Below are 21,719 nucleotides of genomic sequence, written 5' to 3'. Positions count from 1 at the left end.
TGGGCCTTCCTTCAGCCCAGCCTGGCTCGAGCCCACCCAGGCCCAGTATTCGCTGGCTGCAAATCAATCTTAGCCGTCCATCTTCCAACGAACGGTCGTCTCCTTGTCTTCGGAGGAGTTGTCGGGACAAATCGGAGGCGACCGATCCCAATCTCTCTCTTCTCCCTCTCCGTCATGGCCGAGCCGCCGCCGTCGCAGTCGCCGGCGCAGACGCCGCCGCCGCCGCAGCAGCAGGCTCCCGGGTCGGGCGGGCGCGAGGACATGCTGGCGTGCGTGGCGGCGCTGGAGGCGGCGCTGCTGCCCTGCCTCCCCGCGCGCGAGCTCCAGGCGGTCGACCGCTCCCTCCAGTCCTCCCACCAGAGTACGGACCGCCGACCCGTCGTTTTCCTCTCCTCCTCTATCTCTGTCGCCTCGGTTGCGTCGCCGGCCATGTCTCGTGGTGTTTGTTCGGACCATGGTGCCGTCGCGACCCAGGTATTCCTTATTTTGCCTGCAAGATGGATTGGCGGCTCTTGTTATTTTCTAGATAAAGATTGTATCTTTCTTTCCCCTCGAGTAATTGTGTGGTGATTGGTTGCTCTCATGGCCGAGGAGATTTGGTTTAGAATACTTTGCAACCGGGGAGTGCCAAGATAATTGCATTTTGTGGGAACTTGAATAGTGTAGAGTGGTCGCTAAAGAGTTAAATTGCATCTTCTCATTCGGTACTACCAAGCTGAAGATTCTAAATGTTGCGGTTTGTACTGTCTTGAACAGTTGATGTTGAGAGGCACGCCAGGGACTTCATGGAGGCTGCCAAGAAGCTCCAGTCTTACTTCATTAGCCTGCAGCGCGAGGACCAACCAACAGCAGAAGATGTGCTTCGGAAGGTACGTTCACTTCATCCTTGTATAATTGAGAGTGGAGCAAAGATGTGCATATCCTATGGGTTATTTGAAAGGAGATGGAGGTGCAGGCTTTGGTGATTGCATGTGTTAAGGGAGGTGGAGTGGACCCAGAGAACTGAAGGCCTGATTGGAAACTGTCATCGGTGGTAGTATTAAAAAAAATTAGATCAACCTAGGAGGAGCTAGGTGATTTTTCATTAAGAAGAAGAAATAGGCACCCAAATTCGAGCTAGAGGTGACTTGAACTTGGGTAGTTAGAGTGCACGACCACACCTCTCACCCTAACCAGTTGAGCTAGGCTCACTTCCTTCATTGGTGGTAGTATTGACATGCTACATGATTTTATCAGTACAAAACCAGTCATTTGAAGTTGGCGCTGTCCTTAGGAATAGCTACTTAAAATGTCACCTGTTGCTACTTGCTACAGGCAGTTTGTGGCATTACAAGACTCTTTGATCCTATTCTGGCACCATTGCCAGATATTTCTCTAACCCAGGAAAATCTGAAACTGAAATTTGTGATGGAATAGTCTTCTTGTACTCTGTTATAACTTACGTACCGAATAGGATATCTATTGACTCAAAATTAAAGAATTTATTTGAAGGAACTGATAGCCTCGCTGAATTCTCACTTCTGGAAAACATGGTGTTCCCACTTCCCAATGAAATTTCGTAGGACTGTTATTCATCTTCACACATGTATTTCCATGCAATTGCCATGCCTACTCATCTTGTCGACATGTTTGGTTTCGCACTACGCAGGAGATTACTACAATGGAGGAAGAACTGAAGACCAAGTCTGAGCTTATTGCCAAGCACAAGAAGCTGATTGAAGGGTGGCGGAAAGAACTGAAGGAGCAGCTGGGGAAGCACATCACTGAGCTCGAAAGAGTGTGAGAAGTATGATTCTGCAGTTTACCTTGAAATGATCATGAACTGTGTACATCAAGTAGACCACCCACTGTTAACATGTTTTTAGGATGACAAGTCAAGCTAACGGTCAGTTGCCTTTTGGTTCTCTGTTGTGGTAAGACGGGAACAAAGCCCCCCTATTGATGCTTGATGTATTTGCTTATGGTCTATGCAGTTGTATTAGGTATGATTTTCGTATTTTGTTGTCTTTGTGCGAAAAATGCATGAATAGAACTGTGTAGATTGCCTCAAAGTGTGCCAATGCACTCTAATCATGCATTTTTTTTTAAAAAAAAAGCTCACAGCACTAACAATGCGTGCAGTTCTTATCGTCCGGATCTCCGTCCTTTCTGTTCTTAACCCGTACCGAAAGTCGTGAACTGTTATATGTGAATGTACCAATGAACTAAAACAAAGGGAATGAACGGGAGAGATGAAATGTGGATGCTCATATGAACTACCTGAATGTGCAAAGTGCAGTGAAAACACTGTTTGTAAACAAAATGTGAAATAAACATTTGTAAAGAAAGCGTGTAACAACCATTTGTAAAGGATGACTAGAAGGATGAACTAGCCCTAGAAATTGTCAACATTCTGGCTTTGTCCCAACTTTTGGTGTCCAGTCCATGTCAACATGGAAAGAAATCATTGGTGCATATCAACAATCCTAGTCTTTGAACGAGATGCGGTGACCCATGCCTGTGTTGCCACTTGCCATTAAGGCAACCTTGGTGGCACTCTAGCCCTACATAGCGACTTAGCGAGTGATAACGAACGCGAGAACATTCAGGTCATGGGACATAAGTAGCACATACCTTGTACTCATTGTTTCCATGGATGGATGTCGAAAGGTGGCCGAACAATGCCTAGGTCGATGCGGCGGTGGCGACACTGAACATGCTTCGATAAGGAGGGTATATGTGGGAAGGAGAGTGTGTGAACTGTGAAGCATTTGATATTTCATATATGTGGATCAGCGCCTGACCTTTACCAATGTTGATTTCAATTGCAGTTTGCCTGTTTCGTTGTAACACTGAAAGTTTCTGATAAGTGATACCAGACTTCCAGATGAGTGGCGATAGGGATGAGGCATACAAATGTTCATCATATTTTAAAACTTTGAAGCATAATAAAATGTTAGATGTCAGGACTGTTTTCAACCGCTCTGTGACAGATATATTGAGCGCAGTTATAAAATGCAAAGACAACTGCAATGAAAATTTCCAGATACATTGAGCGCGCTGTGCCATAGAATGAAATGCAGTTGTCTTTGTTACAGTAGCTCTGTGACTGTTTTCCTTCGCGAACTAGAGTACCTCATCGGCAGCAGTTTGTTGCGGAGCACTTCTCCAAACACCCAATTCAGCGGAGCAGTTGCTACGTTAGATACATGAGCGAGAAAAAAAAACAGTTTCCATTTTCATATTTGTTCCTGAAGTGCACATAACTGCAACTAAGTGGTACAAGTAACAGATTGTCCAGGATGCCAGTCTACCTAACACGCGAAGGGGATCTAACAATTGTGCAAACCTCCAAATACAACATCTCACCCATCAAGTCGATACAGCTCTGGAGCTTGTTACTTCTTTGCGTAAGTAATGACCATCTGGTTCTCTTTTGTAATCTTGAAGCCTTGAAGCGGTGTCATGGCAGCGGTGGCCTGTTGCTCGTCTCCATACTCCACGAAAGCGATCCCAGGCTTCGCCTCGACCATCCGAACCTCCTTGAAGCCAGGGTACTGGCAGAAGAGCATCTGCAGCATCATAGGGGTCGTCTCGTGTGGCAGGTTTTGGACGAAGAGGATGTTGTTTGGTACAATTATCTCTGGCATCATGACCCTCTGTCCTCCAGCTATAGGTAGCTGGGTGAGCTGGCACGCAAAAATGAGTCATGTAAGTTGTGGACATCATATCAAGCAATGGAGGGACACAGTTAAATGTGAAAACATGCTAATTGCACAACTGTGGGGCTTCATATCCATAATATTATGCAATGCATGAGCAAAGAGCTATGACACCATCACACCTAAAACTCAAGATATTTCGTATGCCAGATCAATGCTCAATAATTTGCATGACACTCCTAACATGATTATGCAATGAGAATCTGGATCATGCACATTTGCCATATTGTATGAAATTATGAACAGTAATATGTAAAAAAATGTGGGAAAAAGGGAATTAGGATGAATGGATCTTAGCACCCATGCTAAGACATATGCAATAGACGACCAGGTCTTAGAACACAACTACATATAAGCCTTTACAATCCAAAGAGATAGCTCCTTGGAACACAAAGAGCCAACGTTCATATGCCACATGCATGACATCTTGCACAAGAAAGAAAAGGCAATGAAGCATAAATATGATTCTAATACATTCTACAGTACTCACCTGAGGAGCCCCATAAACACCAGGATAAGCATTTACACCGATGCCAATTTGAGTAGCTTCATGGTGCTGCTCACGCTTCTGCTTCTTTTCAGCTGCAAAGAATAAGCAAACTAATAAGGTTTACTCCCATAAAGAATGGAGTAAGGCAAGCCAAGTTTCAATAAGCCTATAACTTTAACTAGCACAAGTTCAGCCAGAAGCAATTCTTTCAAGAGTATTTAAGGCTTTGTCTGGTGTGCAGAACAGATAACTGATTCTCAGGTTGGAGGAAAGCCTCCTCGTTTACCCAAATATTTCTATTTCATTTAGTATTAAAACCCAAATTATGCAGCAAGTGTAAATTCAGAGTAAAGTTGGAACAGAAAAGGGCATTTGTCACAACTCATTATGGAAAAATTAAATAGCCATTTGATCGCCCTATTCTAGTAACAGGAATGTGCATCTATCAATCTTGGGAGGAAAATTTGTATTTACAATTGGTTTTATGAATAGCTTGAGAGTTGTCCAGTTATCATATGACAAAACTTCACACTGGAGAATAAGGGACCACAAGAAATGTTGATACCTAATTAGATGGATTAATCCAACAATTTTAACATCGAAGTGTCGATATCATTTATCCCACAACAGAGAGGAACCATGACAGTGACATTAACACCTCATGACACATATCTAGCCCACAAAACACTAATATGTGCAAGAGAAGCCATCTTCAGAATATTTTTATTACTCTTTATCAAGTACAACGTTAGTATTCAGTGTTAAATATTCATAAGTGACGGATCAATTAAACTTAAAATCTTGTCGTCTCCAAGTAAAGGAATAGGTAAAGATCATGATAATATGGAAGAGCAAAAACATTGATGCCTAAGTAGACATCGATCATGATCGCATTGGTTAAACAACCAATATAAAAGAAAAGGCGTCTTAGCCAGCAGAAAGGACAACATCATCAGTTAAATAATGATACAATACAAAACGCATGCTAGCCAGCGTCTTACGTTTTTCGTCGATCCTCTTCCTTCTTTCTCGAGGAACAAAGGTGCCATCAGCTTTCGCTACAATATCCGACTTGGTCTTGGCATATTGAATTCTCTGAATTCAAACAATAAAGATTTCAGGAGTAAAGCAAATATAAAATATACAATTGACATAGTTTCTTGGATCCAAAATGCAATACAGTTAAGCAGGTGATATTTCCGGATCATATTGAGTTAGAAAGATTTACCAACACAGGCATATTTTTTAGAATTATCTTCTAAGAATAACAAAACCATATATAAGCCATGCCTTTAAAAACTAGTTTATTTGTTACGGGCCTTGGAGGTTGCACAGACAAACACAGAATAAAAGGTTACAACCTTAAGAATGGCAATAGTTTTACTTAAGAAGAAACAGTGTGATGCAAAGGGCAATTGTACATGTTCTCTCTCAGCGTGAGATTCACAAACACAAAAAAAACTGCCCTCTAAGCCAAAGACAGCATGACATAGCAGTGAAGTTGTAGAGCAACCAAATTAAGGGACAAGGAAGCTTGTAGGCACAGCTCAGCTTGAACTCACCATAGGTTTGCCATAGAAGGGAAAGTCTTGCATCCTCTTTATAGCCTCGGTTGCTGATGCAACATCTTCGAAGACAACCCAAGCTTGGCCTTTATGCTTCAAAGTCTTGAAAGCAAGCACATCAAGAATCTTCCCAAACTGGGAAAAGACGGCGTTGAGGGACTTCTTAAGTTCTGTAAGAATTTCAGCAAATTATTATCAGCTATAACAAAATATAGGATAACGCTAAGTTGGACAGAAACGCCAATGTGTGTGCAGAATGTATCTAAGTCCTGGTATTCTTCAGTTCCCAATTTCAAACAGAAATTTCAATTCCAGTAGCAAGCATATCAAAAAAGAATATGGTGCATGCTATAGCCACCGGAGCCGAAAATTTTCAGCAACAAAATAAGCACACCCTCACTTGCTCAACACAATTCACAACAGGAAACCACTAAACCTGCACTCCAAAATCTCAACGCAAACACCAGAGGCAGTCCATGACCATCCGACAGCACAGACCGTCTGGGTGCAAACTGCTCGGCGAAATCTCAACGCAAACACCAGAGGCAGTCCATGACCACACAACAGCCATCAAGCCCAAACTGCTCGGCGAAAGGCCTGAACAAGAGCTACCCACACCCCTAGTTCCTCTAGGGTTTTAGTTATCCACATTTACCAGTGAGGCAAGGGGAGACCACGCAATCCATCCATTGTCGTCTCCTACTCATACTTAGCGTCATCGTCTCCGGGCGAAGGCTTTAATAGCGAACGCCATAGAGATTTCCATTGCCGGGTGCCTAGAGCAAGTCGCTCAAATCAACCCGTAGAGCTGCAATTTTTCCGACGTAGGGTGCAAAACTAAGGGGGAAAATTGAGATAAATTCCTAGGGTTTAGCGACGGAGGGAGGGGAGGGAGAGGAGGGGACCTTCTAGCTTGATCTTCTCGTTGAGGTTGTTGATGTAGATGGTGACGTTCGGCGGGGCTCCGTTCGCCTCCCCTCCGGTGCCACCGCCGCCGCCGCCGCCGCCGGCCGGCGCCTCGCCGCTCATCTCCCTTGCCTCTCCTCGCGCGGCGCTCTCGAGCTCGAGAACTCTCTGTCCCCCTCGCGTCTTCGCTTTCGGGCTGGGCTTTGCGTTTTGTTGAGGGGACTTTTTTCGAGTGAGAGAAGGAAGAGGGCTGGGCTTTTGCTGGTGGTAAATCTTATTTGGGCCACACACGCTAATGAAGAGGTGGGCAGTGGGCTTGCAGTTTGGGCTTTTGGAATTTTTTTATATTTTTTTATTTTAGTGTTCTGCAAAAATACATGATAAAAAAATTGCAATTCTATACACGCGTATAGCCGTTTGAATTTTAGATTTGAACATTGTGTTGATTATTTTAGCACTAAGATAGTTCTAAATTAAAAAAGTCTGAATTAAGTTGTAGATCTCGTCAAGGTTTATAATTTTCATATAAAGTTTATCTCCATCCGAGTTCATATGAAAAAGTTATGATTTTTTTAAAATATTCTTCGAAATCCCGGCGTTTGAACTCACGGTAGGGTGGATCCAAGTTAAATTCCTCCGTTTCATCATATAGATTTGCAATTTTTTCATCAGCACATGTATTTTTACAAAACACAAACAAATCGGGCTTTTGGGGGGAGTGTTGAGTTGGGCTGGAATGATGGACCTGAATTGCACTACCAACTCAACTTTTCGTCGTTTTCAGTGGATGGAATGTGGATACTAATTGCAAACTAAAATCCTCTAAAACCAAATTAATTGCTAATTACTTGGATATGCAACCAGTAATTAAACAATCTTGTAAATGCATCCACCTCTGGTTTTGGGTTGGGTAAAAAGTACCAACCTGGCGAACTGAGCGTCGAGTCGACTCGAGCAACTATCAGCAAACAATGAGCTTTGATATTTGGTATACAAAATTGCCTTCAGGATTCAGGAGAAAGAACAAGCATTTCAAACCAAGTGAACTTTAAAACGTTTCTTGAATTGGCCGCGGTAACCACTATCTTCCCCCTTGCAACTTGCATGACACCGAAATGGCGTTACCAGCTTCCAGGCTCGCACAGAAATTAAAGGTATAAAGAATGGTACTGCTGATAGAAACAACATTTGTGCAGACTTTTTTCCTCCAATAACTACATATTGGAAGGATAAAATTACCATACATCAAGTCACAAAGACCAGGCAAATGCATGACACAGCTAAGAAAAAATAGGGACTACCAACATCTACGGAATGCCATGCTGCCAATGCAATGAAGTTCTGTGCCGGCGGGAAGAACAAAAACAGATGATGAATCCAACCTAATGCTGTACAGAATATCCTTTACAGCCAAGCTGCCACTCAAGACGCGGATAAAGGGTGGTTCAAGGGGATTGGCTGATGGATGTCTAATGCCATGCCCTGGTGGATCCAACTATCCAAACAACAGATCACCCCCTTTGAGCTGACTGACGATGATGATACTGAAAGTATTGAATGCTGATAAAATGCTTCACCCTCTGGCTGGCTGTAAAGTGGAAGACAGAGTGATGTACTTAGTTAGCTTGCCTTCAACTCATGCGTCTGACAGAAAGTACATTTTGGTTTGAATATAAAGAAGTACTAGTATCATAAAGTGCTGCTTTTGTTGCAGTGATAGTTTAATCAGGATGAAATCATCCAATGGGGGGTCAATTGTTCTTTGCTCCTTGGGTGGTTCACTCGTAGCTATTTGATGGTCACTTGTTAACTGATCTACATAGACAAATTTCAGAAAGGATAATATATGCAAACTCTACTCAATATTAGTATAGCCCCAAGCAAACTAGAACAAAGTGAGCTGTACTCTTCTAGTGCTAGATCAATTAGGTGTCCAATGGGTACTCAACAGTAACCTACTAACCCCTATAGTTCCCTGACTAAACAAAGCTGCAAGACACAGGTGAACAAATGCAGTGGTCAGGATACTATGCAGAAAGCTTTTTACGCCCACAGCTATTCAAGAATCCATAATTTTGCTAACAGGAAGTGACAAATACAAACATATTGTCTCTAAATGATATGTCATGGAATTGGCTATCTCAGGAAAAAAGATTCATTACAGGAAATCTTGTAACAACTAACAATTACAACATCATCCTTATCTATTCAAAGTATTAGCGAAAGAGATTATTAAATAATTGTTGGTAGGAGGGAAATCATCTCTAAGCTTTCCTTATGACTATCCCTAAGCATCAGTGGGGCCGTGGTGTCAAATTAATTATTAAGCATTATAAGTTTTGTACAATAAGCTATTATCCTTTCATGAAAGCTTTTGCTGGGTGAATTGATTCTTTATGGAAGAATTTTTAGAATTAACAAAACAGAATAGATCTAGCCCACATCATCTTTCCTGGAAATTTAATTTTTTACATCAACTAATAGCTGGAATCTCAAATGTTCATTCATTACATCATTGAGTGAAGCATGGGTTCTGGACCTCTAGCTAACATGATAAGGGTATAATAAACATTTGATCTCCAGTGATTCAAGTCTTAGATTTATAGCAGAGTAATGACCCTATGTGAAGGCAGGTGATATACCTTATTTGGAATTTGTTTTCTTGCATGTGGTGGACCCATATCAGTTGGCTTCAGGATCTGAAATGAACACATTAGGCTCTCATCTATGCTCAATAGAGCACCCACATTATCGAATTCTCCACAATAATTTGGAGCAGAAAAGATTGTCACTAATCGCCGTTGTGCGAAGAACTCATAGCCATCTTCAACTACCTAGGATCATTGAATATGCATGCCAGCATTGTCAGGTCAAAATCACAGAGAACGAAAATAAGTGAGAAAACATGCAGAAGACAAACTTTCACAAACCTGATGAGCTCGACAAATAAGATCAAGATCATTCTTCTCCAAAAACTCTACAAGCTTATCTGCACCAAACGTACATGAAACACCTCTGTCACTCTCACCCCATCCTTCTCCATCTGGGCTAGGATCAGACCAAAGCAAATCACAAAGGAGACCATAATCAGGAATCTCAGCAGGCCTCTCAATATCCTTTATCTGATCCAAACTCGTCAATTCGGGTGAGAGACCACCATGCATGCACAGTATCTTGTCATCGATGAGTGCTGCTATAGGCAGGCAGTTGAAGCAATCCGAGAATATCTTCCACAGCCGAACATTGAACCTCCTCTTGCACTCATCATAGAACCCATATACTCTGTTGATTTTCGCATCTTCATGGTTCCCCCTCAGCAGGAAAATCTTTTCAGGGTACCTGATTTTGTATGCCAGCAGCAAGCATATAGTCTCCAAGCTCTGTTTGCCTCTATCGACATAATCTCCTAGGAATACATAAGTTGAAGTTGGAGGATAACCACCCAAATCAAACAGTCTCAAAAGGTCAACAAACTGGCCATGGATATCACCTGCAGGATCCCACAATTGATAAGGCGAAGACATTTTGTATAGAGATGTAAACGAATTTATAGAATAAACACATGGGGAAAGGAGCCCTACATCTTTACACCAACATAATTCTCAATTGCACAAGTGAATTTGTCGCACTCAAACTCAAAAGGGTCAGACAGCCTCTCAGTGTATACGTTACTAAATGAACAGGGAGTAAAGCAGGTAGTGCATAAGTGTCTGATAATGTTATTTTCTATAATTGTATTTTTTTGGGGGCCAAGAAAAGCTTTTCAAGCAGTTATATGGACAAAACATCATTCTAACCAGATATAAACAGAGAACGGCACGGCACAGCCACTCGATTGAGTTTCCTTGTGGCACAAACTCCTACCTAACCACACATCATTACTCCTGCCAACTCGCCCATGATTGATGATTCCATCATTCATTCCCATGCCCTCAGGCTTGCAAACGGGACACGTATGAAATGCAGACAGCCAAAGCCAGACCCAGCACTAATCAGCTATCTAAACAACAGGTCAATAATCCCGATTGGGCACCGCACTAATCCCGGACCCAAATCCCACTATGATTCGACATTTCTAATTGAAACCAAAAATAGCACGACCGAATTATGCTTCCCCTCCCCATCCACATCGGAGGAACCACGACGCCGAGAGACGGAGGAATTAGGCGGCAGCATCCCAAACGAGGACGGGAAAGGAATTAGGCGGCGGCGCCAGGGCAGGCAGAGCGCGTGGCGATTGATTACCGCAGATCTTGACGGGGGCGTGGATTCGGAGCAGGTTGGGCTGGGAGAGGAGCACCCGCTTGCCCTCGACGCAGAGCTGCCGGATCTCCGCCTCTGACAGCTGCACCTGGCGCCCGCCGCGGCCGCCCTCCACGAGCCGGCGCACCACCTCGTCCACCGCCGCGCCCTCCATCGGCCCCATCGGGGCCCGCGTCATCATCATCTTCCCGCCCCGCTTCCTGCCCGGCGACGGCGGCGGCGGCGTGTGGCGGAGGAAGAGAGAGAGAGGGACTGAGGAGGAGAGAGAAAGCGGAGGAAGAGAGAGAGGGAGGAGGTGGAAATGGAGGTTGTCGTCGACGAACCGAACAAATCGTTGGAGTTGAAGTGTTCAAAACCGCGTGAAGGAGCATCCGCCGTCGGTTCAAGGATGGACGGCCGCTGATCGACGAGGCGGATCTTTCTCCAACCGTTTTTGTCATTTTCTATTGTTCCGTTTGTGGGTGTGTTTCTGCCGTGAGATCATAGAGGCGAAACATTCTATAGGTCGTATTCGTATATTTCGAGGTCAGCAATTTACGATTCCTTTTCTTAAAGCAGAAATTTCTAGTTGTGTTTGGAATGATGATTTCGTACAATTGTCCAATTCATACATACACAACTAAAATGATTCTCGTATACCACTAAAATGATTCTCATACACCAAGATCCAACGAGCGTTCATATGCTACTTTTATTGCGTTACTGATATTGCTAGGAATCGGAGTGATTACCAAAGAGATAGATGGATTCTCAAATGATCCAAATGGCCACATTTTCATATGTTGATAAAATCCATCAGTAGGTCCAATGCATTATTAGTGTATTGTGGTTAAGCTCCTAATTATAGGTTGTTTTAACTTTTCTAGGTGCATATATGTTTGTATGCCTCAATTTATAGGTCATTTTAGCTTTTCTAAGTGCATATATATTTGTATGTATCTAAATATAGTGTATATCTGGATGCATAAAAACATCTATAAATCTAGACATCTGTAAATCTAGAAAAGCTTGCTAAAAAAAAGTACGTGAGTCAAATAAATGCTCAGAAATCAGGCCCAGCTTGTTTCAACTCGATTTCTACCTGTATTTGGAGAGAAATGAGTTGATCTTGACAACATTTATGTCTTTGGAGCTTGTCTGGAAAAAGAACACTAGGCAAGCGATACAGAACATGTTAGCAGTCTCAAATGGGGATCAAGTAATTTCAAGTTCTTCACCATGCATACACACGTCCTTTCCTTTCTCAACACAAATTATATCAGTAATGAATATACAACAACAATGTACCTGTTTTCCACAAACGCACCACGGCGAAAATCGACCACTGATATCTGCAAACAGTTGCAGTTTCTCCTCATACAAAATGGGAAAAAGAAGAAAAGACAAAAAGGGCAAGCCATGCATCCGCCAAAAAAACAAGCCCAAGCAGCCCCACTGTAAAAAGGACTATTACCAAACTGGTCATCAACCGTGACAAACCCATAGCCTCCAGATGACATCAACCACGAGCACAGCCCAATCCCACCTCGCCCTAAGCCACTCCCACGTGTCTTCTTTCATTACCTTCCTCTGATACAGCATTATCGGAGTGCATGGGAGAAAAAACGCTAATGGACCATAGTTGAGCTCCAAGCAATCGAATGACCAGGCAAAAAGCCAGTGTCTTTGATGATCAAACTATCTGGAAGGTTTCTTGCGGCTAAGGATCTCTTGCTCTTTGAGACGGTGCTGGAACCGTGCCAAGCGTGCCTGGAGGCTGACCAGGCCCGCAGCCTTTCGTGAGAGCAGAAAGCTCAACTGTGTCACGTAGTTGTCAATAAGGCTGCCTGGTTGGTCAACTTCTGCCAAAAGGTTCATCTCCTGAGACACATAATGCACATGTTTCAGCAGTGTGGTGAAAACTAATAATATTGTAAGCTGCCAGTATTCTCAACCAGCCACCTTACACAAAGAACAAACTAGAAAGTTTGAATGTACTTAATAAGACCATTCCATCATGTTTTGTTTTTTATATAAATGAAAAATGCACTGCAGTGTGGTTAACTCCCCCCAGACTTCTGTGTCAATAAAAAAGGACTGGTCCATCGTTAAAAAGGAACTGTTCGTTACAGCAAATGGACAGTTAACATTAGCTCTATGCCTCTATCCCTGCGATCAATGAACTTATACATGTACTAGATGAGCTATATTTTTTCCTAGGATCCACACCAATATCAATATACCCACATCATAGGCCTAAATAGTATAATACAAGATGACTTAGCGTATATAGTTATGCATTGACTTATGGTGTGTTTGGTTTTGGAACCACGTGGGTTGGGTCGGAGCCGACCCAGTTATCTGGGTTGGGTTCGACCCAGCTCTTGTTTGGTTGCAGGGATGAGTTGGACCCAGTTTTCTGTTTGATTGGGGGGATAAAGTGGGTCGGAGTGGTTCCATCTCTTGTTTGGTTGGAGAATGCGGGTTGGACACTGAATATGCTCACCTATCTGGTGAGATTACCACATACATAGCTGCCAATTCATCAACAATATCACATTCTAGCACTGTTATGTACTGTAAAAAATTATTGGACAGGGGCGTTGCTTGGCAGGGGGGCGGCGGAGGTCAGGAGCGGCGACAAATGGCAGGGGGGCGGCGGAGGTCAGGAGCGGCGGATGGCAGAGGGGCGGCACCAGTCAGGGGCGGCGGATGGCAGGGGGCCGGCGGAGGTCAGGAGCGGCGGAGGATGTCAAGGGCCGGCGGCGGCGAGATCCACGGGCCGGCGGATGGGGGGAAGGGGCCGGCGGCGGAGTCCACGGGCGGCGGCGGCGAGATCCACGGGCCGGCGGCGGCGGAGTCCACGGGCGGCGGCGGCGAGATCCACGGGCCGGCGGCGGCGAGATCCACGGGCGGCGGATGGGGGGAAGGGGCCGGCGGCGGAGTCCACGGGCGGCGGCGGAAGGCACGGGCGGGGCCGAGATCCGGCGGCGGCGAGATCCACGGGCGGCTACATCCACGGGCGGCGGATGGCGCGTGCGGCGGTGGATGGTGCGGGCGGCGGCGGATGGCGCGTGCGGCGGCGGATGGTGCGGGCGGCGGCGGATGGCGCGTGCGGCGGCGGATGGTGCGGGCGGTGGCGGATGGCGCGTGCGGCGGCGGAAGGTCCGGGCGGCGGCGGATGGCGCGTGCGGCGGCGAAGGGCGCGGGCGGCGGCGGATGCCGCGGGCGGCGGTGGCGACGGCAAGGAGGCGGCGTGCGCCTGGCGTCAGGGGGTGAGAGAGGTGAGGATAGGGTTGGAGCGGTGACTGCTGGCCCCAGCTGGTTTCACGGGACGCGCGAGGGAGAACTGGGTCGGAGCGGTCCGTCCATTTTGGAGGAATCCGCTCGACCCGAATCAACTGGGAATATTCCCATCTGGGTCCAACCCGTTCCCCATCGTTTTTCAACCAAACGCGGGATGAAGGGGGTCGAACCCGTTCCGACCCAGTTCAACCCGGTAACCAAACACACCCTTATATTATTTAGTAGGTTAAGACTCACCTCACGCACGATCTCCATCGTATTCTCAATTTCCTTCCTGTGAGCTGCAATGAGAGCCTCCTCTTCCTAACATACAAAAGAAAGTTTAGCACCACAGAACAATCCGGAACCGAATAGCACAACACTATCCATGAACTGTTGTTTACCTCAAGAATTGCATCAATTTCCACATCATCACAAGAACTTTCCTTTTCAGATTGCCTAGACGAAGCTGAAGCAGATGGTGGCCTTTGCTGCTGTTGCGGCTGCTTCTTATACCCAGCCCGACCAGTCTCAGGCCCATTATCCTTTTTTGCATAGTTGCTCTGCCTATCAGATTTGTCTTCTCTGTAAGCCTTTCTCCGAGGAGGTGAGACTTTTGTGGCTTTCTCCTCTTCTTGTGTATTTGCTGAATTCTGAACCAACTGTGCCTTACCAGTGTAAGCAGTTTGGCCGGACTTCAAATCATACCTCTCCCTATCATTGAAACTAGATGCTGCACCATTTTCTTCTCTCCCTCTATTAGAATAACTTGGAATCATACTAAAGGAATTTCTGTCAGGCTCCCCAGAAGGGTTGGAGATAAAATTTTCAGTGCCCTTCCGATTAGTATCAACCGGTCTCTTCTCTTGAATCTGATTAGGGATTTCTTCAGGTTCAGCAGGCAATGGATAAGATGGAGCTGACGAAGAATCCCTGCTAGAAGCGGTAGTGGGCCCTGTGGACTGCTCTTTTCTTGTGTTTCCACCCTTTGAAAGACTTTTGACCCTGTCATTTAATTAGAAATTTACTAAGTTAATGACAGGAACCATTTCAAAATGATCGAACAGCATATATCACTTGGATATATAAGTTTAACATTGTTACCTATCAGCGTATCTCAAGGTATTTAGAGTGTGTTCACATGAACCTGCGTTTGGAGAAATGCAAGAAATCATCACCGTCCTAGAGTTACCAACAAATGAGTCACGAAGAACCTCAGTAAGCTTGCTTCCTCTGAAAGGAATGTGTATCTGATCATTGTCAAGAGCTCGAATGCATTCTTTGAGAGCTAGCAGACTCTTATTTATCTCCGCTCCCTCAATCCTGATATGATAACAAGTTGGTGGTTAAAATAATTGACAATAACAATTAGATGGTAAAGGAGCTTGAGGGATCAACAAAGGGGTGCAAATCTATAAAGACATAAGCAACACCTTGTCTGCCTGTCATTATCTGTAGTATCAGCACCACGCTCACTTCCAGCAAGGTCAATAAATGATATTTTCCCCACAGCCTTTGTACTTTTAGCTTCATTAGCATCGCGGTCTCTCTGTCTCCTAGTATCTTTTACAACGATGTGCTTCTTCACAGCCAGTTGCAGAATAGCATGCGACCTTGATGATTCCTCATTGGCCCCAGTTGAGCCAGTGCTCCTCGCTGCATTTCCTCGCTCAATATATTCCTTGACAATCTGGACATCAGAAACCTCAAATTCCTGTAGACCAACAATGCAAACTTGTTTCTTGCCATCTTCCCTCATCAGTAGTTGCCTACAAAATAAAGGATAAGAAATTCCAGTTCAGGTAAAATAATTTGGATATCTCATCCAAAAATTGATTCTTAGGCCCAGATTTGAAACACGGCTCTATGTTAAGTTCTAAAAAAACAACGGTAGTGCCATTCTTTCAGACATGAAAATCCCCTTTCATTAATTGATGAAAATGTACATTACATCAAAGAAAACTTTAGCGATGCTTTGTAAAACCTACAATAATGGCATTCTACAAATAAAAGTATCAAGCAACATTTTGACCTAGTATCCCAAAACATGGATTTCTCATCCAAACAAATAATAGCAGATGGCTAATAATAGATTATGTTTTGCTTTGATGAAAAATAGATACTTCAAAGTAGAGCACATGCTTCAGCATTCCCACCAGACATCATGAATAAGAGCGACACGCACACAAATGCGCAAGTTCACCAGAAAACAATTCGGAAAAGAAAGGAAAAAAATATAATGTGACATGTTGGTACTCTAACATCAAACCATGAACAAAGACTGTTGTCTCAGAAAATCAGATAAAAAGGTGTCATTTCTAAATTTTTAAGCATGTGATGTAACCACATTAAAAGAAATGCAATAACCAACCTTCTGTCAGATAGAAGATCAAAGAGCTTCCCACCATATATTTCGAAATAGCTAAGCCACAACTTAAAATTCTGATTCCGATAGACAGGTTGACGCAAAAGACGAACCATGTCTTGTGCAGCTCTCAGAGGCAAAGGCTGCATTGTGTATGTCTTGCCACTGCCTGTTCATGAATTAGAAAATAAGATATTTGAAGGAAGGTAGGCGACCTTGAAAAACAAATGAGTTATGACTTATGAGTTGCTACCTAAGATGTTTCAATTACAGTATGAGGTCTAATCCAATAGTCGGCAAAGGGGCATTATTTAAAGATGGGCGACTTAGCTTGGGAGCTCATAAGTAGTTATTTGCATAAGCATATAGAGCATTAAGGTAAACACGACTTACAGAAAAGTTTGCAGTGTAATTATAATAACGACAGAAAAGTTTGCAACATGATATTGATGTTTTCAGCAGAAACTATCAGAAACCACAATTCACTTATGCGTCAAAAATGCAATATATATGATAAGCTTGTAACAACAGAATTACTAACCTGTTTGGCCATAAGCAAAACATGTTGCTTTTGTTCTCTGAAATATAATTGGAATTATAGGCTCAACTGTTTCACGGTACACCTGTCCACAACATCACATAAGGTAAACAACAAATTCAATGCTGATTGTTGAGAACGTACACTATGCACATTAATGGAGAAACATCAAATGTCAATGAGAAAATTGATACTATGAAGTAAAACCATGCAACCTCAAAACTGGGGGTCATCAATTTAGCATCATATCATTGCCATTATAAAGTTAAATGAGGAAAATGCAGTAACAAGGATTTGTTAACAATTAACCAAACAGAGCTAGTGGCTATAACACGCAGGGCAGGTAATTCAAATTGGTTGCGGAGCAAGTGACTTAACCATACGAGTCTTTCATCAATGAGGAAGTGCATCTTCTGTTCTGGAGAACTACAGGTGGCTACAATGCTTCAGGTTTCAGAAAGAAAAATGCTGCTTCTGAGGCACACCGACATTCATAAGAGAGAGCACTTTGGAGAGAAGCAGGCATGAGGAGTACATGCATGCATATTGCCCATTTCAACAATAGTGAACAAAGAATCCCTCAACTTCAGGATGGCTTGGCCATTTCTTATGATTAGCTCAGAATAATTTTTCCCGATCTATATCCATGGATTGGGCATGTCCAACGAAGGCCTCCGGAGGCACCGGTGCGTAGTGGAACCCTAAGGCGTGACAGTAATGTGAAGAGAGGTAGACGAAGACCAAAGTTGACATGGGAAGAGGCAATAAATGGAGATTTGAAGGGATGGAATATACCCAAAGATTTAGCCCTGGATAGGAGTGCTTGGAAAACAGCTATTCATGTGCCCGAACCCTGATTTGTGGCTCTTGTTGGGTTTCAACTCTAGCCTACCCCAACTTGCTTGGGACTGAAAGGCTATGTTGTTGTTGTTGTTGTTGTTTGTATATCCATGGATTAAGATAAGTGAAAGGTGAGCAAGTGCAATACTTACCGATACAAAAAGAAACTGTAGATTTGTAACAAGGTTAACAAAACTGGGTGCTACTACTTTATCAGTTTAAACAAAGGAATCAATCCTTGAAATCTATTAGACAATCCTGTCATCTTCTTTCAGTGAAATTTAAATTATAATGGTTCTCAGAATTTTCCACGTCTGAATCCAAATCGTTCATTTCTGTAACTATGTCGTTTTGAGCTGCCACAAAATAATCAAGGATTACAGCTTGGATAGACAAGAGAAAGTGCCATACCTCATCATTCGAAACATGTTCATCCAGGACAGCATCAAAACAAAATTCATGCTTCTCCACGTAAGCTGTTAAGTCCACCTTCCAGTAGAGAGGATATGTTAGCAGACAATAGGAGCCAGGAAAAAGGTCCAAAGAAGCACTTCAAACATTTAAGATGATGAATTCCCATTTATCCTACAGCATTTCAGAATTATTTTGAAAATATTTTGCAAAACAAACAGACAGCTAATAAGCAATGAAAACAAGAAGCTTTTAGCTTCAATGCTTCTTCCTCAAAAAAAAACTTTCAAAGGAATTATTTAAAGCACCCCTGGTCTGTAGTATGCGTTTATTACCAAGCGCTCAGGAATGTGTAGTAGCAACATTATATCCAACATGCTAGTCACATACAACAAGCTCAAGGAGATATTTATGTTATCATTAAATTAGAATATATTACATCAAAATGATGTCTAACTCCTGCCCATTACAGGGAACAGGCAGTCTACACCACAAATATATACACACATCACTGGAAAGCTACTAACAACATGTCTACCTAGTACCCATGTGGTAGGCTGGTAGCTATATGGCACAATAGGCATGGAAACGTGTCGGTATTTCACAGCATACATAGTTAAATTTGACAGGCAGCAAATGAGTAACAGAGTAAGGTCTTATTTGTTTCAGCTTGTAGATTGTGGTCTGTGGATTGCAGCTTGCAAATTGTTACCTATGTTGACCATCTAATGCACCAAATAGACATGAGTATAAAATAGATTGACTTGCATGGCCACGTAAATAACAAAAAAGGAACTAACAGATGGTTTTAGCTTTAGTGCTTTATATGAGCGCAACAAAACTCCTAAAGATGAGCCATGGATACCTTGAGCTTAGGCTCGTAAACTGTCAAAAATGATGAATCATGCACAGATATGATGTCTTCTTCCTTTCGAGATAGCTCCTTTCTGTTCAAAGGTCTCTTCCTTACCTGAACGTGTGATGAACTAAGTCAGGTGAGTCAACCATTACCCAGTTGGCACAAACATATGAATGACTTGAACAAGAGTAACATACCACTACTTTAATCTTTGCTACATTATTTTCTCTAGCAGTGCTCTCCTTTTCACTGGTCACCACATCATAATTGTTTACTGGGACTTGCTGGCTCCCTGATATCACATCATCATCATCATCATCGATTTCCTTTGGCATAAAGGGCGAAGCCTCAAGTGGTTCGGATACTACATCCTGCCAACGGAAAAATAATAAGCTTAGAATAAACTGAAGGAAGACACTTCACACTGATGAATCAATATGAAACACTGTTTTTGTGCATCAATCATCTAATTGCACATATTTTCATGGCATACCTCGGACAGTAGCTCAGTGTCATCCATAGCATGAAGGTCTAGAAGGCCAGCCCCAAGGTCACCTCTAAGTTCAGGGGAATAAAACCCCTCTACAGGGTTCCCCCCACCAAAGCTCTGAGCTGTTGGTGTGTAGGGCTCAGACATTGACACCGCTGCAGACTCTCCGTTAAAATTTAGGCTTCTTAAAAGTGTATAAAGTCTCTGCTTTTCTTCAACCGATTGTGGCCCATAGCCCTGTCAAGCAATAATGGTATTAGTGACCATCAGCCATCCAATAACACATGTTATTTAAAGAGAGTATATGCATATGTAAACATCCTATCACTAGGAAAACCATAATACTTTTGTGTAGTTGCACGCAATACTTGAAGCAAACAGCATCAGTAGAATACATAAGAATTTGTTTAGTTACATCACACATGACAAGAAAAAAACAAGGTGATGTATGTATATGTGTTGGAGTTCAATTTCTGGTTTATAGTTGGCACAAGTTTACAGTACAACAATCATACTGCATTCAAGTTAGAAGGGTTTCCTGGATGCCTCAATTTCGAACAAAGCCAATATGCTATACAATGTGAGCATACATGGTTTGCTGCAAGAGGTCCATGAATATTTCTTTCTTCATTCAGTACAGGCTTCGTTTTATCTGAACCGGAGACCAAATAAAATGGCACATGATATCTCTTACATAACAAACATAGACACATGAATCAAGACATCATCGCTTATTAATTTTCCTAAGATTATTTTCCCAGGAGTATGATCTTCAAAGGCATTCCAAAAGAAATAGAAATCAGCAATCAATGCCCCCTGAATGAACCATAAAGGATAAAGATTAGGTCCTCGATCCCATATTGGCATTTCCACCCTCCATTCAAACTATAGCAAACTCCATGCATTGCATAACTGAATGCTGGAAAGAAATAAGCAGTTGTTCGCAATCATAAAAGTTTGGAAGGTAGCTCCCTGCTCGATGATGCGTGTTTGTTCATGAATTAATGTGAAAAAATCTCATGAGCTTGCTGGCCCTCACTGTAATGAGTGCATGTCTTACAGCTGAACACTATCCTGGATCAATCAGCCGTCAGCCATAGCAACCGCTTGTAGATTCTAACCATGCTGACATAGCCCGACAACACAAGCAAATTGTACACCAAACCAAGCTGAATCCGATTCAACTCCAAGCAAAACAACAAACCCTAGAGCGAATCGCGAGATTCCAGCGCCTCATCTGGACAGCAACCCGATCCGAAGCACACGGCACTAAGCGCACCAAAGACGCCACCTTTACAATCCGCATTCCAACAACTAGATCACGCATTTTCTCCCGAGAGAGAAAGAGAGGGAGAGAGGAACCTCACCTGCATGAGAAGGTTAGGCAGCATGCTTCCGGCGCCGGCACCCCCGAGTCCGGCCATACCGCCACGGTAGTCGCCGCCGCCAGCGGAGGACGTCGCGAGGTGCTGCAGGCCCGCGGACTGCAGCCACCGCGCCATGACAGCGTCGCTCGAGTCCCCCATCCCGGCTTGACCAGTGGCCCCTGGCGGCTGCGCGGATGAAGCGGCGGCGGCGGCGGCGGAGCCCGCGCCGCCGCCGGCGAGGCGCTGCGACCTCCGCTGGGGCGCCAACTTGGCGGCTGGGTAGCGGGATCACGCGAGTCCCGACGCGTCGCGGGCGGCGGGGGATCCGGCGGCGGCGGATCCCAGATCTGCGGGAGGGTCGGGAATGCGGGCGCCGGATTTGAGGAGGGCGAATTGGGAATGGGAATTGGGGGAAGGGGAGGAGGAAGAAGAGAGTTGGGGTGGCTGGCTTCACTTTTTTATTTGTTTTTCTCGCTCTCCAAAATGGGTTCGCTGGTGAGACCGCGAGAGAGAAAGTGCTTTAAGAGTGAGAAAAAGGTGGCTGCAAAAATGGAGTTTTCAAGGTTTTTGATTCTGCAAACAAATAAAAAAAGTAAGAATCTTGGGAAGGAATAAGGGTGTTGCTTTGTTTCGAATTTTGGAAAGTTTGTGTTTGAAAAG

General features: G+C 43.8%; 4 protein-coding genes across 4 annotated transcripts; 1 reads left to right on the top strand and 3 right to left on the bottom strand.

Moving 5' to 3' along the window:
* Positions 1 to 97: 97 nt before the first annotated feature.
* Positions 98 to 2,051, top strand: LOC101784523 (mediator of RNA polymerase II transcription subunit 28). The gene is made up of 3 exons (XM_004977011.4): positions 98 to 361; positions 757 to 869; positions 1,649 to 2,051. The coding sequence occupies exons 1-3, from the start codon at positions 175 to 177 to the stop codon at positions 1,781 to 1,783; spliced, it is 435 nt and encodes a 144-aa protein (XP_004977068.1). The 5' UTR covers positions 98 to 174; the 3' UTR covers positions 1,784 to 2,051.
* Positions 2,052 to 3,012: 961 nt separating this feature from the next.
* On the bottom strand, positions 3,013 to 6,858 carry LOC101784118 (U1 small nuclear ribonucleoprotein A). The gene is made up of 5 exons (XM_004977009.2): positions 6,662 to 6,858; positions 5,754 to 5,926; positions 5,193 to 5,286; positions 4,192 to 4,283; positions 3,013 to 3,668 (listed from the first exon to the last, which is right to left on the bottom strand). Exons 1-5 carry the CDS (start codon positions 6,783 to 6,785, stop codon positions 3,378 to 3,380), a joined length of 774 nt encoding a protein of 257 aa, XP_004977066.1. The 5' UTR covers positions 6,786 to 6,858; the 3' UTR covers positions 3,013 to 3,377.
* A 948-nt stretch (positions 6,859 to 7,806) lies between these two features.
* On the bottom strand, positions 7,807 to 11,225 carry LOC101783713 (serine/threonine-protein phosphatase PP1). The gene is made up of 4 exons (XM_004977008.3): positions 10,908 to 11,225; positions 9,593 to 10,152; positions 9,305 to 9,496; positions 7,807 to 8,250 (listed from the first exon to the last, which is right to left on the bottom strand). The coding sequence occupies exons 1-4, from the start codon at positions 11,107 to 11,109 to the stop codon at positions 8,236 to 8,238; spliced, it is 969 nt and encodes a 322-aa protein (XP_004977065.1). The 5' UTR covers positions 11,110 to 11,225; the 3' UTR covers positions 7,807 to 8,235.
* Positions 11,226 to 12,113: 888 nt separating this feature from the next.
* LOC101782900 (kinesin-like protein KIN-13A) lies at positions 12,114 to 21,534 on the bottom strand. The gene is made up of 12 exons (XM_004977006.4): positions 21,060 to 21,534; positions 19,696 to 19,929; positions 19,400 to 19,573; positions 19,209 to 19,313; positions 18,344 to 18,421; positions 17,096 to 17,177; positions 16,561 to 16,723; positions 15,623 to 15,958; positions 15,294 to 15,512; positions 14,594 to 15,194; positions 14,448 to 14,513; positions 12,114 to 12,785 (listed from the first exon to the last, which is right to left on the bottom strand). The coding sequence occupies exons 1-12, from the start codon at positions 21,216 to 21,218 to the stop codon at positions 12,603 to 12,605; spliced, it is 2,400 nt and encodes a 799-aa protein (XP_004977063.1). The 5' UTR covers positions 21,219 to 21,534; the 3' UTR covers positions 12,114 to 12,602.
* Between the last annotated feature and the right edge of the window lie 185 nt (positions 21,535 to 21,719).

The sequence above is a fragment of the Setaria italica genome, chromosome VII (assembly GCF_000263155.2).
Source record: "Setaria italica strain Yugu1 chromosome VII, Setaria_italica_v2.0, whole genome shotgun sequence".
Lineage (NCBI taxonomy): Eukaryota > Viridiplantae > Streptophyta > Magnoliopsida > Poales > Poaceae > Setaria > Setaria italica.
Note: the sequence above shows the minus strand (reverse complement) of the source record. Positions and strands in the feature narration are given on the sequence as shown.

Bases quoted from the DNA above. Each gene is read 5' to 3' on its own strand.
- LOC101784523 (XM_004977011.4), top strand. From the start codon at position 175: ATGGCCGAGCCGCCGCCGTCGCAGTCGCCGGCGCAGACGCCGCCGCCG. The intron at 362-756 runs GTACGGACCGCC...TGTCTTGAACAG, and splicing joins CCTCCAGTCCTCCCACCAGA to TTGATGTTGAGAGGCACGCC. The intron at 870-1,648 runs GTACGTTCACTT...CGCACTACGCAG, and splicing joins CAGAAGATGTGCTTCGGAAG to GAGATTACTACAATGGAGGA.
- LOC101784118 (XM_004977009.2), bottom strand. From the start codon at position 6,785: ATGAGCGGCGAGGCGCCGGCCGGCGGCGGCGGCGGCGGCGGTGGCACC. The intron at 5,287-5,753 runs GTGAGTTCAAGC...GTTTGAATTCAG, and splicing joins CCTTCTATGGCAAACCTATG to AGAATTCAATATGCCAAGAC. The intron at 3,669-4,191 runs GTGAGTACTGTA...TTTGCGTGCCAG, and splicing joins GTGTTTATGGGGCTCCTCAG to CTCACCCAGCTACCTATAGC.
- LOC101783713 (XM_004977008.3), bottom strand. From the start codon at position 11,109: ATGATGATGACGCGGGCCCCGATGGGGCCGATGGAGGGCGCGGCGGTG. The intron at 10,153-10,907 runs GTAATCAATCGC...GGGATCCTGCAG, and splicing joins CGCCCCCGTCAAGATCTGCG to GTGATATCCATGGCCAGTTT. The intron at 9,497-9,592 runs GTTTGTGAAAGT...CAATGATCCTAG, and splicing joins TTATTTGTCGAGCTCATCAG to GTAGTTGAAGATGGCTATGA.
- LOC101782900 (XM_004977006.4), bottom strand. From the start codon at position 21,218: ATGGGGGACTCGAGCGACGCTGTCATGGCGCGGTGGCTGCAGTCCGCG. The intron at 17,178-18,343 runs GTATGGCACTTT...TGTTGTGGACAG, and splicing joins AACATGTTTCGAATGATGAG to GTGTACCGTGAAACAGTTGA. The intron at 16,724-17,095 runs GTTAGTAATTCT...ATTCATGAACAG, and splicing joins TTTTGCTTATGGCCAAACAG to GCAGTGGCAAGACATACACA.